Below are 15,831 nucleotides of genomic sequence, written 5' to 3'. Positions count from 1 at the left end.
GCGTTTGATGAGAAAACACAGTCATGGGAAGAATACTGTGAGATTTTAGATAATTCCTTTTATAGCAAATAGCATTGACAATGCTGTGAAGCTAAGAACTATTCTCAGTTGGAGGATTTGTTAAAGAACCATTTCTACCCAAAACTGAGCAAGATAGTTCATCGTTTCAAGTTTGACTCGCGCTCAAGGAGGCCTGATGAGACAATAATTAACTTTGTCTCTGAGCGACGCAAACTCATACAGGATTGTAATTATGGTGATACTGCAACAGATGATGAGAGACAGACTTGTATGTGAAGTTAATGATGAACGAATCCAAAGAAGATTATTATCGGAACAAATTCTGACCTTTGATAATGCACTGAAAATAGCATTCTCTTTGGAGGCGGCGGATTAAAATGCACAGAACCTGCGGAGTAATAGCATGGCAGCAGCATGAATCATAGCAGAATCAAAATTATCCAGACCAGATTAAGCATGACAGACAAGTACTGCAGATTCAAAAAGAAGATTTTTTTTGTGGAGGGTACTGATGAAATACAGTGGGGACTGTTTTGTGCCAGATTGCTGTGGATGTTTACCCTGTCTGCCGTTTCTGTGTCCTGTGTCCCAGTCCTTATGCAACCTGCCCTGGACTGTATTAGATCTCCTTCAACCTTTGCTGCAGAATATGCACCATGCCTAATAAGCTCAACTGGAATCCTTGATCAGTGTTCATTGATGTTCTAGATACATACAAGGATTTTCAAATGCAACATTGGTCTTTCTGAAAAAAATAGGGCACTTTTTGACAATTTGTCAATCGATCAGTATTTAATGATGTTCTCCTTGATCAGTATTCATTGATGTTTTGCATACATACAAGGATATTCACACTGGCCATTTCATTTTGCAGGTTTGTTGAAGCTAAGACACTTGGTGAGCAAGTTAACCAGATCAGGATCAGAGTCAGTAAGTAAACTCTACACCTTTTTTAGCCAGATGACACTTGTCATTTAGCATACATTTAATCCAGTTTAATTTATAGGTGGTGATGCAAGGGGGAAAAAACAATATATATATATATATATATATATTTCAATAACATTTCAACAAACAATATATTTCAATAAAATTTCAAGATCCAGGTTTAATATTTTAATATTAATATTCATATTTCATATTGTTATATATTAAAAATAATTGGCTGTTTTTATTAGTACTTATAAAACCACATATTAATGCCTTATTCTGCATGACCATATTTCACATCTGTAGTTCGGTTCATTTGGTCCTTTGGACCAAGGGTGAAAAATTATACTTTGTAGCATTTTTCAGGCATTTTGGTTCCTTTTCACACCACACTGATAGCTCTGGTCCGAATCAGTTTATGAGTTGATAAAACAAACCAAAATGCAGTCACGTGACAACATCCACATCACTCGTTGGCCAGATGTGTTTTTTACGCATTTCCATAACTGCACTTCGTTTGGTCAGAATTAACGTGCGGGAAAATTCCAACAGAACTCCCGGAAGTAAACAGAGGTGGAAAATCCGGCAGACAACACGCCGCTGTTTACTATGGAGAGACGACTGCGTGGGCTGATTGTATCCCTGGTCATACTTTATTATATAGTTTGTCTACACCAGGGGTTTTCAAATTGGGTGAATGTGAGCCTCCCCTTAGAGTAGGTAAGGACAGCCGATCCCCCCCTTCCCCAAAATCCCGTCCGCCTGCTCTAACCCACACACGCCTCTGCAGTCAGAGGTGGGTAGAGTATCCAAAAACTGTACTCAAGTAAAAGTACAAGTACTTATAGAAATAGTTACTCAAAGTAAAAGTAAAAGTAATAATCTTAATAGTTACTTGAGTAAGAGTAAAAAAGTATCCAATGAAAAAACTACTCAAGTAGCTAGTTACTTCGGATCATATAGGCCTATATATATTTATATATATATATATATATATATATATATATATATATATATATATATATATATATATATGAAGACTTCATGATGCAAAAACCTCTGAGTGCCATATGAAATTTTCTTCTAAAACAAGCATTTTTATCAAGCTTGTATATTTAAGTTAAGTAATTTTACTTTAATGACAATTAATAGGTACTTTTCATTGCCATTTAAGTGAAATAACTGAACATAAACATACAAGCTTGATAAAAATGCTCTTTTAGAAGAAAATTTCAGATGGTACTTAGAGGCTTTTGCCTCTGAAGTGGTCGTATATATAAAATTATATTATTTAGATTTATTTAGATTATTTTTATTTAAATGACTATTATTATCATAAGTATAGGCTATCTTTGCAACAAAAACAGAAGAGACAAACATTATTTCTGCCATCTGTATAGCCCGAAAATCATTGCCTGTCCTTTGGTTTGTATAATAGTAACTTATGCAACTACATTTGGATTATTAGACAATGTCGAAATAAAGTGAATCTGCAGTGTTGCATTCAAAGGCATGTAATTGACACAGAGAAGAAAGAGTTAAAACTCTTCACATGTGCTCGCGCTCATGACTGCTACTTAACATCTGAACACAAAAAAACAAACAAAAGTACATCGACTGATCTTCTTCTGTCTGTTCTCCAAAATATAATCAAATGTATATTTCTGCAAGCATGTTTAGTTTAACATACAGGTAGGTGGTGAAACCTGCTGGGCATTTCTGCCTGTCGCACCTCCACCGGTGCCTAAGAGATTAAGGTGTACCTAAGGTGTACATGTTGGAGAACACTACGGAGGGCATTTATGGGTCATCAGCTGGGGACCACCAGTCACGGATGTTTCGCTCCTTTAACCCCAGTACATCTCATGGTGGCGGAGCGATGGCAGGGATTTCTCCCTGCCACCCCCTGCTGATGCCCTAGGTGGAGACTGGACCCCAACTCTTTGCCTTCCTTCTCAGCCACAGCCAGAAACTGCCTCTTTCAACCTCTTCTGCCAGCTCTTTCATGGCTTTCCGGTGCCTTATGCCTGTTGCACCCATGTCGCGGAGCAGACGAGAGGTTGAGGAGCCCACAAACCCCCGGCACCCCACCTCTACAGGGTATGTGACTGCCCTCCAACCAGCCTCCCTGCACTCTGCAGCCAGTTCAGCATATTTGGCCCGCTTCCGCTCATGGGCAGCTTCAAGTCCTCCTTCCCATGGGACTGTAAGCTCCACCATCAGGACAATCTTGCAAGCAGCAGACCACATCACAAGGTTTGGACGCAAAGACGTTTCCACTATCTCCCTGGGAAAATGGAGCTGCTTCCCAAGGTCGACTGCGTTTGACCAGAAGAGGGGGGCCTGTCCCCAACCGAGACCTGCCCGGCCATCCTGTACTCTGCCAACCACCTCCCTGTGTTGCAGCCTTCTTATTGCCAGGTCAATCTCCTCCTTGGCCTTCCATTTTCTCCCGGTTAAAACCTAGGCATCCGCAGCTCTCACTAGATGGTCTGTGGACTCTCTTAGCTCCATGATCAACCGCACCTTCTCCTGCTTATATCCCCCGCTGATGGAATGCAGGGGCAGTTGGAGCTTGGTCCTGCCAAAGAGACCTACATCAGAAAGGCATCTTGGTAGCCCGAGCCATTTCCTGATGTACGAGTTTGCCAAGCTATCCAACTTGCTCACTGTGGAGGAGGGAACTTCGCTCATCTTGAGTGGTCACATTATCCTCTGGTACAGCGTGAATTGGTAACACCAAACCTTGTATTTGCCTGGGAGCTGACTGAGGTTGATCCTGGCGAGGCCATCTGCCAGCTGCTTCTCCACCGCATTCCCCATCTGTTTATCCGTGAGGTCTGCAGAGTAGATTCGGCCGAGGCTCCGGACAGGCTGGCTAGACAACAAGGGGATTTCCTCACCGCCAGCGCTAAAGATGGTGCGGTCACTCCTGACCCCTTTCTGAAGGGACAAGCTTTGTGACTTTGAGGGCTTAATCCTCATTCTTGCCCACTCTACGAGTTCATCAAACCTCTTAAGCAGTCTCACGGTGCATGGAGCTGTCTGGAGTATGGTGGTAACGTCATCCATGTACCCTCTCAGTGGAGGTAGCCTTTGGCCTGATGGCAACTTCACTCCTCCGACCACCTGCCTTGCCCCAATGAGGATAATCTCAAACGCTGCCACAAACAAAATGGGGGAGATTGAACACCCCATGACAATGCCAACTTCAGGTCGTTGCCACTTTGTGGTGAAGTCTTCATGTGTGCAGCATATCTGGATGTCCTCAAAGTATCTGGATATCAAACCTTTGCAGGGATCAGGGATATAGAAGAAGTCCAGGGCGAATGTGATAAGTTGGTGAGTGACAGACCTATAGGCGTTGGCAAGATCTAACCAGACGACATGCAGTTCGGCCTTCTCCCTCTTTGCCCTCTGAATCTGTTCCCATATCACTGAGGAATGTTTAACACACCCTGGAAAGCCTGGTATGCCAGCCTTCTGGCAGCTGGTGTCTATAAACCCGTTGCGCGTAAGAAACGAGGTCATCCTCTTGGCCATGATGGAAAAGAATATCTTTCCTTCTACATTTAGAAGGGCTATGTTCCTAAACTGGTCGATATCCTTTGAGTCTTGCTCCTTGGGAATGAGGACAGACAGGGCTCTCCGCCACTCTGAAGGGACAACTAACTTTAAACTGGTTAACTGTGTCTACGGCAGGCAAAGGCATTAGTTTTCAAGTCGAGTTCGCACGCCACTGCGCAACAATACACACAAACTACCGCGGGATGGCGGGTGTTCATAAACTGTGAACACTGGTAGCTTATTTAACCCCCTGAGGTCGACAATCACGCCGGCGCGATAGGCTCGCTTTTTTTTTATCAGTTCAAAAGAGATTAATTTTGCTCTGTTGACTTTGATATTACAAACAAGTTTCATACATCAATCGATTCTGTTAAATGTGTATTATTTTTGTGTATACTCACAATAAAAACAAAGTGTTGTGCTTTTTGCCAAATAAAGAAAAATAAACACGAAGCAAGTTCTGCCTTCTCTCTGTCAGTGTAGTCTATTCTGAAACGCGTCCGAAAATGAACAATAACTCAGCGAATACTCAGTCAAACAGGCATACAGACACACAGGCATGAAGCTTGAATTCTCTTCTTTTAAATGAAGTAAGTTATATAAAAAACAAATATTCTCAGTTCATGTAATCTGCAAGAAAAGAGCAAGATGTCAGTCGTTCTCATCTCATCTAATTATTTTTAATGTGACTCCGCCCACGGAGAGCGTTTCTGTGTATGAATGAATGAACGGCAGAGATGCGCGCTGTTTACCACAGCTCGCAAAAAAACAGTTTAAACGCGTTTCTGTGTGTGAATGAATGATGATGTTTTAGCAAACTGTATTGCTATACTGAGATGAGTAAAAATCGACTGAAATATGTTGAAATAAAATATAGGCTATTTGTATAAGCAACGTATTAAACTGAAAATTAACATTTATATGCCCTAATATTTCATAAAAACAACGTTACAGTCAGGCGAAATATGAAAGACAACATTTTGTTAACTAGATTTGGGTACAGTTTTTACTGTAGAATATACTGCCACATCAAATAAGCTTTTGTTTAGCAATTTCTGCTCATATGTTATATACAGTACCAGTCAAAAGTTTGGAAACATTACTTTTGACTGTGTCATTACTGTTGCCAATGTCATTATTTTTAATTTTGACATAGAAGTGGGCAGGATAATATCGCGAGCGGGCGCGGGCGCCGTGAGCTCTGAGCGAGCAGGAACGAGTAACAGTAGTGAGTTGTCGTCGAAAAAGATGGATAACCCAAAGAAGCTGTCGGGGGCTAAAAATAGAAAAAGAAAGAGGTCGAAATGAGATGGCATGTCAACTGATGCGACAGCAGCTAAATAAGTGGATGGTGAAAGGCTACAGGTAGGATTTTGTTTTGTGTGACGTCCAGGCATGTAGGCTAATGCCATCGGGACTACCGGGAGATTCCCGGTGGGCTGACGTGCTTTTTGTTTGGGCCGATACATCTCATACTTTTTTTTTTTTTTTTTTTGTCTTAACGGCCAATAAAACAAGTACATTGGCGGCCCATACGTTTTGTTTTGCTTATTTGGCGGCGCTGGGTTAGACAGTGCGTAATTAGTGTGTAATGCATTGGTCAAAAAAAAAGTCAGCGCTAGTTTTTTTTTCTGACACCTGATGAAACGCGTAGATCAGCGGCCCATTGGTTCTTTTCTTGATTGACACTGGGCTAGCCCAATCCCATCTTTAATGTGAAGTATAGAAATATACTCTTTCAAGTATAGAAATTAGTACAAAATCTTTAATCTTTTCAGTGCATTTGTTTTACAATATATGGCCATTACTATCATGGGATTAATATTATAACTATTATTGTAGTAGTAATGTAGACAGACACTGTAACTAAAAGAGTTTTGAATTTTTCTTTGTTTAATTTGCACCAGATTGATGAATTTAACATTAAAAAGCACAAAATTTTCTGACGGGGGAGCATGCCCCCGAACTCCCCTAGAGTGGCAGAGGTCCACTCACCTCAGTGATCCAAAAAATCCTGTGAGAAACACTGGTATTACTATGCCAATGTAGCTTACTGTGGAGTATAGTTCAATTCTATTAATAAGTGAGAATTTTGTACTTATTTCATCTGTTCGTGTTAACTCTCACGCGTTCCTACTCATTACATATTTTTTTTTTTGGGGGGGGGGGGGTATATGCCGCATCCTTCTCACCTTTTTTACCCCTGACCTGTTTTCATGCCTGATTACTATTTTTAATGTTTTTGAAAGAAGTCTCTTATGCTCATCAAGCCTGCAGTTAAAAACAAAAAAAAACAAAAAACAAAAAACAGTAATATTATGAAATATTATTACAATTTAAAATAATGGTTCTCTTTTTTAATATACTTTAAAATGTAATTTATTTTTGTGATGCAAAGCTGAATTTTCATCAGCAAGTACTCCAGTCTTTGGTGTCTTATGATCCTTCAGAAATCATTCTAATATGCTGATTTATGATCAATGTTAGAAACAGTTGTGCTGCTTAATATTTTTTTTATAACCTGAGATACTTTTTCAGGATTATTTGATGAATAAAAAGTTAAAAAGAACTGTATTTATTTAGAATAGAAATCTTTTGTAACAATATACACTACCGTTCAAAAGTTTGGGAACAATAACTTTTTTTTTTTTAAGAAATTAGTACTTTAATTCAACAAGGATGCGTTAAATTGATAAAAGGTGATGGTAATGATTTATATTGTTAGAAATGTTTTTATTTTGAATAAATGCTGTTTTTATGAATAAATGCTGTTAACGTTTTACTCATCAATGAATCCTGAAAAAAGTATTCAAAAAAAATATATTAAACAGCACAACTGTTTCCATCATTGATAATAACTGAGTATCAAATCATCATATTAGAATGATTTCTGAAGGATCATAAGACACCAAAGACTGGAGTACTTGCTGATGAAAATTCAGCTTTGCATCACAAAAATAAATTACATTTTAAAATATATTAAAAAAGAGAACCATTATTTTAAATTGTAATAATATTTCATAATATTACTGTTTTTTTGTTTGTTTTTTTGTTTTGTTTTTAACTGCAGGCTTGATGAGCATAAGAGACTTCTTTCAAAAACATTAAAAATAGTAATGTTTCCAAACTTTTGACTGGTACTGTATATATATATATATATATATATATATATATATATATATATATATATATATATATATATATATATATATATAAAATACTATTTTTGTCAAAAATAAAGTCAACTAAGATGTTAGCTGTTCCAATGTTGGCTATATTCAAACTAATGAATACATATGATAAAATGTAGGCCTATGATCATTTTTTTACAAAGAAAGAGTACACTTGAAATATTGTTGAAATTGTAATTATTGTTGTAATTGTAACCTTTTTAATAAAATAGCAAAACATATTTACAAGATAGATGTAAGCAAAATCTTAAATGGTCAATATAAGTCTTCTTCTAAATATATATTTTGTCCTTGCATTCATTCTTGGCTCAGTCAGTGTCACACCTGAATGAATGGCTCATTATGCAGAGTGGGTGGGACATTGTATTCTCAGGTGTAAACCACTCCTCGTTCACGCCCCCCTCGCATATTGGCTTTCCAAGCAAAACCTGTCTTACTCAATTTAAATCAATGTATTGTTTTATGTGAATGATAAAGCAAGACTATTTTCACATAATTTTGAAGCCAGAACTCGAAGCGACAACATCCATTAGTCAAAAGTCTTGTGGACACATATTTAGTATGAGTTTTGTGGTCTTATTTCAGCAACTTTCATTTTTATTTTTTTCAATAACCACGCATAAACATTATTCTCTTAAAAATACAAACATCTACATACATGTTGCTCGCATATTATGGTAGCCCTGTTTGTGCTATATAGAGTGAATTTAGACCTTTGCCATTATCATGTTTATAAATAACTGAAAAAAGCACAAATGTCAGGGCATGTCAAAACATCCCAAGGGCCCCAAAAACACCTTAGACCCCAGAGGGTTAATGTATTAATGTATATGTCCAAAAAACGGGTAATGTCATACTTTCTAGTAGTGCTATCATGGCGTAATAATCTGTTTGGTTGTAAAATGTACTACCTGAGTGATGAAATGAAATCGAATATATCGTCCTGTGGAATCATTCATTCACAGACAGCATACGAAGATGTTCAACAAATAAAGATCTTCATCGCTGGCAAAAATATGATGCATTTGAAGATTTGCTCTCACTTGACTGTACTGTAGGTCCACGGCCACTTCATCTAGCTCTCTTCATGTTCTTAAATCTCCCTGTTACGACTCCGAGTTGAGTGTGAATTGAAATCGCTTCAGACGATTCAGTGCGTGCAAGAACTGAGCAGATCATTCAAACTGATTCGCGAACCGATTTAGACAGATCTGCCAACTTGTTTGATGAAGTCTTTGAACAGAATCGAGTCAAAAGAGTGATTCATTTGTGAATTGAGTATCGCTCAAGCCCAGAAAAAAGATACAGCGTGCTTGGAATAAACTACGCATTTAACAACACATATTGCATTAAAATAAAGTAACGAGAGGAACGTCGCCCAACATAACGAAGTAAAAGTACAGTTTTTTCATTAGAAATGTACTCGAGTTAAAGTAAAAGTACCCACATTCAAATCTACTCTTAAAAGTACAATTTTTCCAAAAAAATACTCAAGTAAATGTAACGAAGTAAATGTACTTTGTTACTACCCACCTCTGTCTGCAGTAAATGCCATCTTTTGTGTGTTCCAGGCAATGATGAGTTTCAATAACAACTGATAAAATGTAAATATTATTTTATTTCCACAACTTTCTTAAAAGTGCATTCATAAATGATTCTTTGCAACAGCAAATCATACTTTTAAAATCACTGAACATCAGTAGGCCTCAACAAGTCAACAAGTCAACAAAACATGCTTAACATGTGCAATCGTTGCCAAAGCTACCGCCGACGACACCAGACGGCTGAAATTGGCACGGTGTGTCTGGGCTTTAAGCGCACATTTAAAGGAGATGCACATCATCTCGAACAAAATCAGCAGTGGTGGAAAGAGTACTGAAAAAATATACACAAGTAAAAGTACCATTACATTCCAAAAAATGTAGTGTGAGTAGAGTAAAAAGTACTTGTCCAAAAAACTACTTGAGTAAGAGTAAAAAAGTAGCTTATTTAAAAGTACTCATGAGTAGTGAGTAGTGAGTACTGAGCTGCGGATTCTACCCCCTTATAATAAACACTGTGCACTACAATTTATAAATTAAAAAAAAATTGCACTTACTGTAATTCACATTATATTTTTTTCTTTGTCAGAAAGATTGAAGAACATCTATCATCCATCTTTTTAAAATGCATCAAATCAGTACACTCATCACCATTTGAATCATATTACACAGGGCTCCAGACTGTGACCAATTGGTCGCATTTTGCGACCATTTTTCCTGCCGGTGCGACCAAATATTTATTTTGGCGCGACCACAACGTTGCCGAGCAGCGAATCCAAACAAAATGAAAGCGGAACGAAAATGCGCTACTCCTTTATGCTTCACGGACCGTTTATTAGTTCGGACCAATAATAGACAGCGCAGCGCTCCGAACCCATACTCAGGCCCGTCGCGACAAGGCAAGCAAACCAAGCAATTGCTTGGGGCCCCGAGCTGGCCTGGGGCCCCAAGACAACGACTGGTTAAGAATAAAATGCAACGACAAACTGTGTGAGCGCCCCTTTGATAGTCAATGCAGTAAAGTGCAATGACACTGTTATCGGAATCCCCCTCAAGGGGGCCCCTCTCAGTAGTCGCTGACAGCAGCCAGCCAACCACGTGATCTTTGCTGCCGGCAAAATACAAAACCTCCTCGGCAGTGATCATGAAGCAAGTGTGCCGCACAAGCCCTGAAAAGTGAAGCCAAAACGTCTCGATCGCCCCCCGGTGACTGGTCCTAGTATATTTCATAAGCCTCGCCTCCCCGTGTTATTCAACGTGAGACCAACTAAACAATTAAATTACACTTCAAATATCTTTTTTCCAAAGGTGGTTTCTTTCATTTGCTGTCGTTTTTATCACGCTGATGTAAGTTCAAGTGTATATTTCAAAAATAAGTTGTTTTTTAGTTAGTTACGTGATGCGGTGGTGTAACGTCATGATTGACAGCTGTGATTGACAGGTTCTCTGAGCGAAGTAGTCACTGAAGCACCAACGGACATTTTTTTCGGGATCTTCGGAGGACTGAGGAGATTGTATTTACTTTATTTTAACAAGTCTCTTGTCGTACTGCAATCAATTTTTAAAAAAGTGTGCAAAATCCACTCTCCCTGAGTGCATTCTGCGAGAGTGAGGGCGGAGCGTTGATTTTGCGGCTTTACTTCCTGCTCACGACTGGGCAGGTCTGGTCCCGAGATCGCTACTGCGCAGACTCAAGTTCCAATATGTCAGCGCCATATTGGGACGCTGGCGGCTTCAGTTCTCGTCAATGGAAGAGAGCGAAGGGGCGTCGTCCATCTTTTTTTACAGTCTATGTCATGAAGCGGAATTATGCTTCAGGAAGCCAGAAAAGAAAGAAGAGAAAGGAAGAGTAGGATAAGAAAAAACAAGATAGTAGTAAGTGATAAATTACACTGGATAAAGTAGCTCTACTTGTCTTGTACAAATGGTGTAATTTTGCAGCAGGTAGGCTTGCAAAAATATGTTTATGTTAGCTAACGTTACCTGCCTGACGGCAAATGCTGCTTGTAATGAACAGTTAGTGCAACTTTTTTTTCGAACGGACGGAATATGGTTACATACTGTAATATGTTTTTTAACGGGATAAGGAAGACACAGATCTGTTCCAGAATCACTGTTTATTGTATTTAATGACATGACATTGTCTCATGTATGATGCACACCTTTCAGATTTTTGATATTTATGACAATAAACTGTTAAATCATATGCAAATATTGCTATGTATTTCACTACTGTATGGGGTCATAAACAAAATATGACAATATTTAAAGTGCAATAAAAAATGATGATACAAAATATCTTAATATATCAAACATGTTTATTTGTATTCATTTTACATCATTCATTTTTCCGTCGGCTGCCAACAAGACTCTTTTTTGGCCTTTGACTCTTTTTTGGTACTTGTAGGGAACTGTACAAATACCAGTGACCAATCCACAACTATTTGCAATAGGCAGCACTTCCACTCAACCTTCTGAACTCTCTTGAACTCCTTTTGTGACATAGAAAGGCATGCCCCATGGAACCACCTCTTGCAGCGGTGACATTCAATCTGTTAAAAGATAATAATAACCTTATAATAATGCTCAGTAATCAGTTACTTTATCACTCAATTCCAATTCAATTTTCTAATGTTCTGTGACCTAATCTAAAGTGAGAATAATTTACTCATTACCAATTTATTTATTTTTTACTACGAGTGTCATAAGTCTAGTCTGTGTTTCTGTCTTGTTTCATGTTTAGCAGCTCCCAGTTATGTCTATTAGTCTTCCCAGGTGCTTCCTATTAGCCACACCCCCTTGTTATCTTGTTTAGCTTTTTTGCCCTTGTATTTAAGCCTGTGTGTCTAGTTCAGTCTTTGTCAATCCTTAATGTTTGTTTGCTGGTTGTTCTGTTCCTGTGCCTTGTTTCCTGAGTCTGAGTTTACGTTTGTGTAGTCTGAGTTTGTATAATAAAGGAATACTGCAAATGGATCCTACTTCCTCGTCTGCTTCAACCACCCGTGACAACGAGCTGATTAAACAATAATAATTGTGTTACAGTGACAATGAATCAAAAACGTACTATTTTGTATATAGGTTATTAAATATTAACAATGTAGAGACTACAATGTATAAACTATGAATTGACTATACATAATAAATAAATAACTGTTGCTAATGTGTATGTACTTTATTACTGTATACTTATTATAAAGTGTTACCAAATTGTATAATCAGTAATACATTACCCACCCAAAATGTTTCAGCACCACCACTGGGGGGTTTTGAGGCAGCACATAATGAGCAACAATGTCCCCTCTTGAATAATGAAAACACAGAGTTTTATGTTAGCTGTGTTGACAAATGGTGCATACTGTAAATAGCATGACATACATTATGTTTACTACTTAATTTTTACAGATCTTGTATTCCTCATGTAAAAAAAGAATAGTATGGTGTTACAAAGTGTGTGGTTTAATGTGATAAAACAAATCTACACTTTATGACAGGCGTTTTTGTACAAGAAATAAAAAACATGAGCCTTTCAGAAGTTCCTCTGCCATCGTCAGTCGCATATGTTTCATTTGCTCCCTGGCTGAGTGTATTGCAAAATGGCAAGGGATACTTGGAAAAGCACCAACAACTTATTTTGCCATCTATATAATTCAAGATAAGTTAAGGTTTTTATTATTTTCCAGGGGAGATTGTTTCACCACATCAGCAACACATACAAAAAAATACATACAAGTCCATAAATCATATTCAGTAGACTATTTGGATCATCTTCATGTACAGTGACTAAATTACTAAATGTAAAAATCAACATTTTGCACCACAAATTTATACAAAACTGTTAGAGTTTATTATAAGAATTTGTTTTCACAGTTTATTGAGGAAAACCAACCACAGCTCCACAGCTGTACCCGTCTCGTTGTTTGGAATGGCTAATTAGTCCTTCATTCCATTTTATGTCCACCCAGTCATTTTTATTGAGACAGATTCATCTCATCTTGAAGAACTCTCTAATGTAAATAAAGACAATCATTAACATACACATTAAATGTAAACAATCTTTGTGTTTGTTACTACTTTGTCGAGTCTAAACCACAGGTGTCAAACTCAGTTCCTGGAGGGCCAAAGCCCTACAGAGTTTAGTTCCAACCCTGCTTCAACACACACACACACACACACACACACCTACAGTTTTCAAATAAGCCTGAAGGACTTGATGCTGATCAGGTGTGTTTAATTAGGGTTGAAGCTAAACTCTTCAGGGATGTGCCCCTCCAGGAACTGAGTTTGACATCCCTCGTCTAAATGTAGAGAAAGGTGCCAAATCAGTGACAAATCAGTTTCTGTTGTTCTACAGTGAGGGGATGTGTCCTGGATCATAGAGTATTTTCCTGATCAAATCCCCACTCTTCTACCCTATATTGTTTTGTCAATTCTCCATTATCCCTACCCCAAAAAAACAACAACAAAAAATACAAATAAACAATAAAAACACATTATTGTGGATTATACACTTTAAGTTTAATCGTTTTAACCATATTGGCCAAATGTTATTACAAAATCCAAACAATAATTGTTGTGAATCTTTTATATTAAAGAGACTCATTATCAATTTAAATAAATGTGATGCACGGTGAACGTGATTTCACCAAGTACCACATGTTCCTGGATCAACATCTTTGTTGATCCTGGAACAACTTTCCAATCAACCAATCAGTCAGATTTGGGGGACAAGTTTACAGTTTATGTCAAGTTTAGACTTAGAACCAGGGGTGCTTCACCATCAGTGTTATTCACCTATCATTTCCCTCTGATTTTAGGCAAAAGTTATGGGTATGTTTAGGTTTAGGGGTAGGGATAGGGTTAAGGACTAAATTTTGGGACAGGAATGTTATTCAGGGATCAACAAAATATGTTGGCATAATCATGGTGAGTGGTGACCGTGCTGCATTGTGCTCGCTCTGTTCCCTTTAAAGGCCATATAATTAGATTATTAGTAAGGTAACAATATCCATTTTGCTTTAGTGCATAAAACACAAAATATGAGGAAAAAAGTGTTAAGCGAGTTAAAATGATTGACAGGATAACATTAAGCATTAAAACATTATTGCCTACTAAATTCCTATATATTTATTTATTGTATAGTAAACATTTATTTATTGTAAAATACATTTATTGTAAGTAAAAATAATAATAAAGTGTTTATAAAAACCTTATGAGAAGGCTAGTATACTTACACAATGTCAAAGACTCAAAGCCCATCATTTTATTCTTGCAAAAGTTTTCAAGTGTCTGGAACACTAACAGGAGGGATAGAACTTTTTTTTTTTTTAAATAAATGTATAATATTTTTACATTTTTAAGATGATACTGACAAGCACTGTCAAAAATGTTGGTCTAAAATCTCATATATGTGTTTAGTTTACTAAAGATCTGGTGATAGACAAGGGCTGTCAGAGTGTCTGGTTTGTGTTCCCTGGGTCACCACTAGATGTCCTCCTTCCCCACGGTGTCTGTCACGTTCTGAACTACATTCCCCACGATCCTTGTTTCTTCATTGCACTCAGCTGTCCCTTGTCACTAATCATTGCACTCAGCCAATTCCCCATTAGCATTGTCATTTCCCTGTGTATATAAAACCCTGTCTGTTTTAGTATGTGTCACGGAGTCCTTGTTATGTATCACGCCTAGGGGTGCAACGGTACAGATAGCCCACGGTACGGTCCGTACCTCGGTTTTTGGGCCACGGTCTCGGTTCGGTTTCGGTACATGTTTTGTGCAGAAAGAGTCTGCTATTTCATCCCAAAAATATGTTTTATTTTTCTTATGAGCATAAACAGAATGTCACAGTAGGAAGAACATCAATATGGAATAAATTAACACTCTAGTCTGTACTGAACAACACTAAGTAATACAACCTCTTCAACTATCACTTATATGAAATACAAAATGTAAACAAACACACTTCAAAATATTCAAGTGGATCCCAATTCCAAACCTTGATAACTGGTATATGAAGTGATCAATGTGAAAGAAAAAGTGCACTTTTACCTTTAATAAACATAAATTAGCTTGTGCTTTGAATAAAAAAAGCAGAGCAAAATAATATAATAAAAAAATACTGCATTCAGGATACAAAGTGCAATGTTATTTACTCATCCACTATTGAGAGATTCTTGTGCAAAAAGATGAGTCTATCAACACTGTCTGGTGCAAGGCGAGACCGGTTGGCACTAACGATGTCCCCAGCAGTGGAGAAAATTCTCAACTTTTCAGAATGCCGCAAGCGCACCGTAGGTCACGTGACAAGAACCAACCAGAGCGCAGCTGATGGTTGCTTTAGCAACGACAGACGCCTCCGGAGCGCAACCGCCCTAGCGCTTTGGAAAAAGGAGAACGCGGCGCGCCTAGCGTTTTCTACGCGTTTTTAGGCGCGATATGTGAACGGCGCCTAAAGCAAAAACTAAAAGGATCAGCGCGAACTCAATGGCAAAACCGAAGTCCCGCGGGACACGAGGGTAGATTGTCCCGTGCAGGGCTGACCGAACGGTCCGGGATTTTACCGTGTACCGTTGCATCCCTAATCA

At 38.1% G+C, this 15,831-nt stretch overlaps 1 protein-coding gene across 3 annotated transcripts in view; it reads left to right on the top strand.

Annotated features, from left to right (window-relative positions):
• kif6 (kinesin family member 6) overlaps positions 1-15,831 on the top strand; it is a 205,045-nt gene that overhangs the window by 105,727 nt on the left and 83,487 nt on the right. For all 3 annotated transcript variants that reach the window (XM_079853582.1, XM_079853583.1, XM_079853581.1), the window contains one exon: positions 896-951. In XM_079853582.1, the coding sequence (XP_079709708.1) occupies positions 896-951 (56 nt within the window). The remainder of the gene's footprint in view (positions 1-895; positions 952-15,831) is intronic.

This window comes from Squalius cephalus, assembly GCF_949319135.1.
Source record: "Squalius cephalus genome assembly, chromosome: 20".
In the NCBI taxonomy this organism is placed as follows: domain Eukaryota; kingdom Metazoa; phylum Chordata; class Actinopteri; order Cypriniformes; family Leuciscidae; genus Squalius; species Squalius cephalus.
The sequence above is the reverse complement of the archived record's forward strand: the minus strand, read 5'-3'. Positions and strand labels throughout refer to the sequence as shown.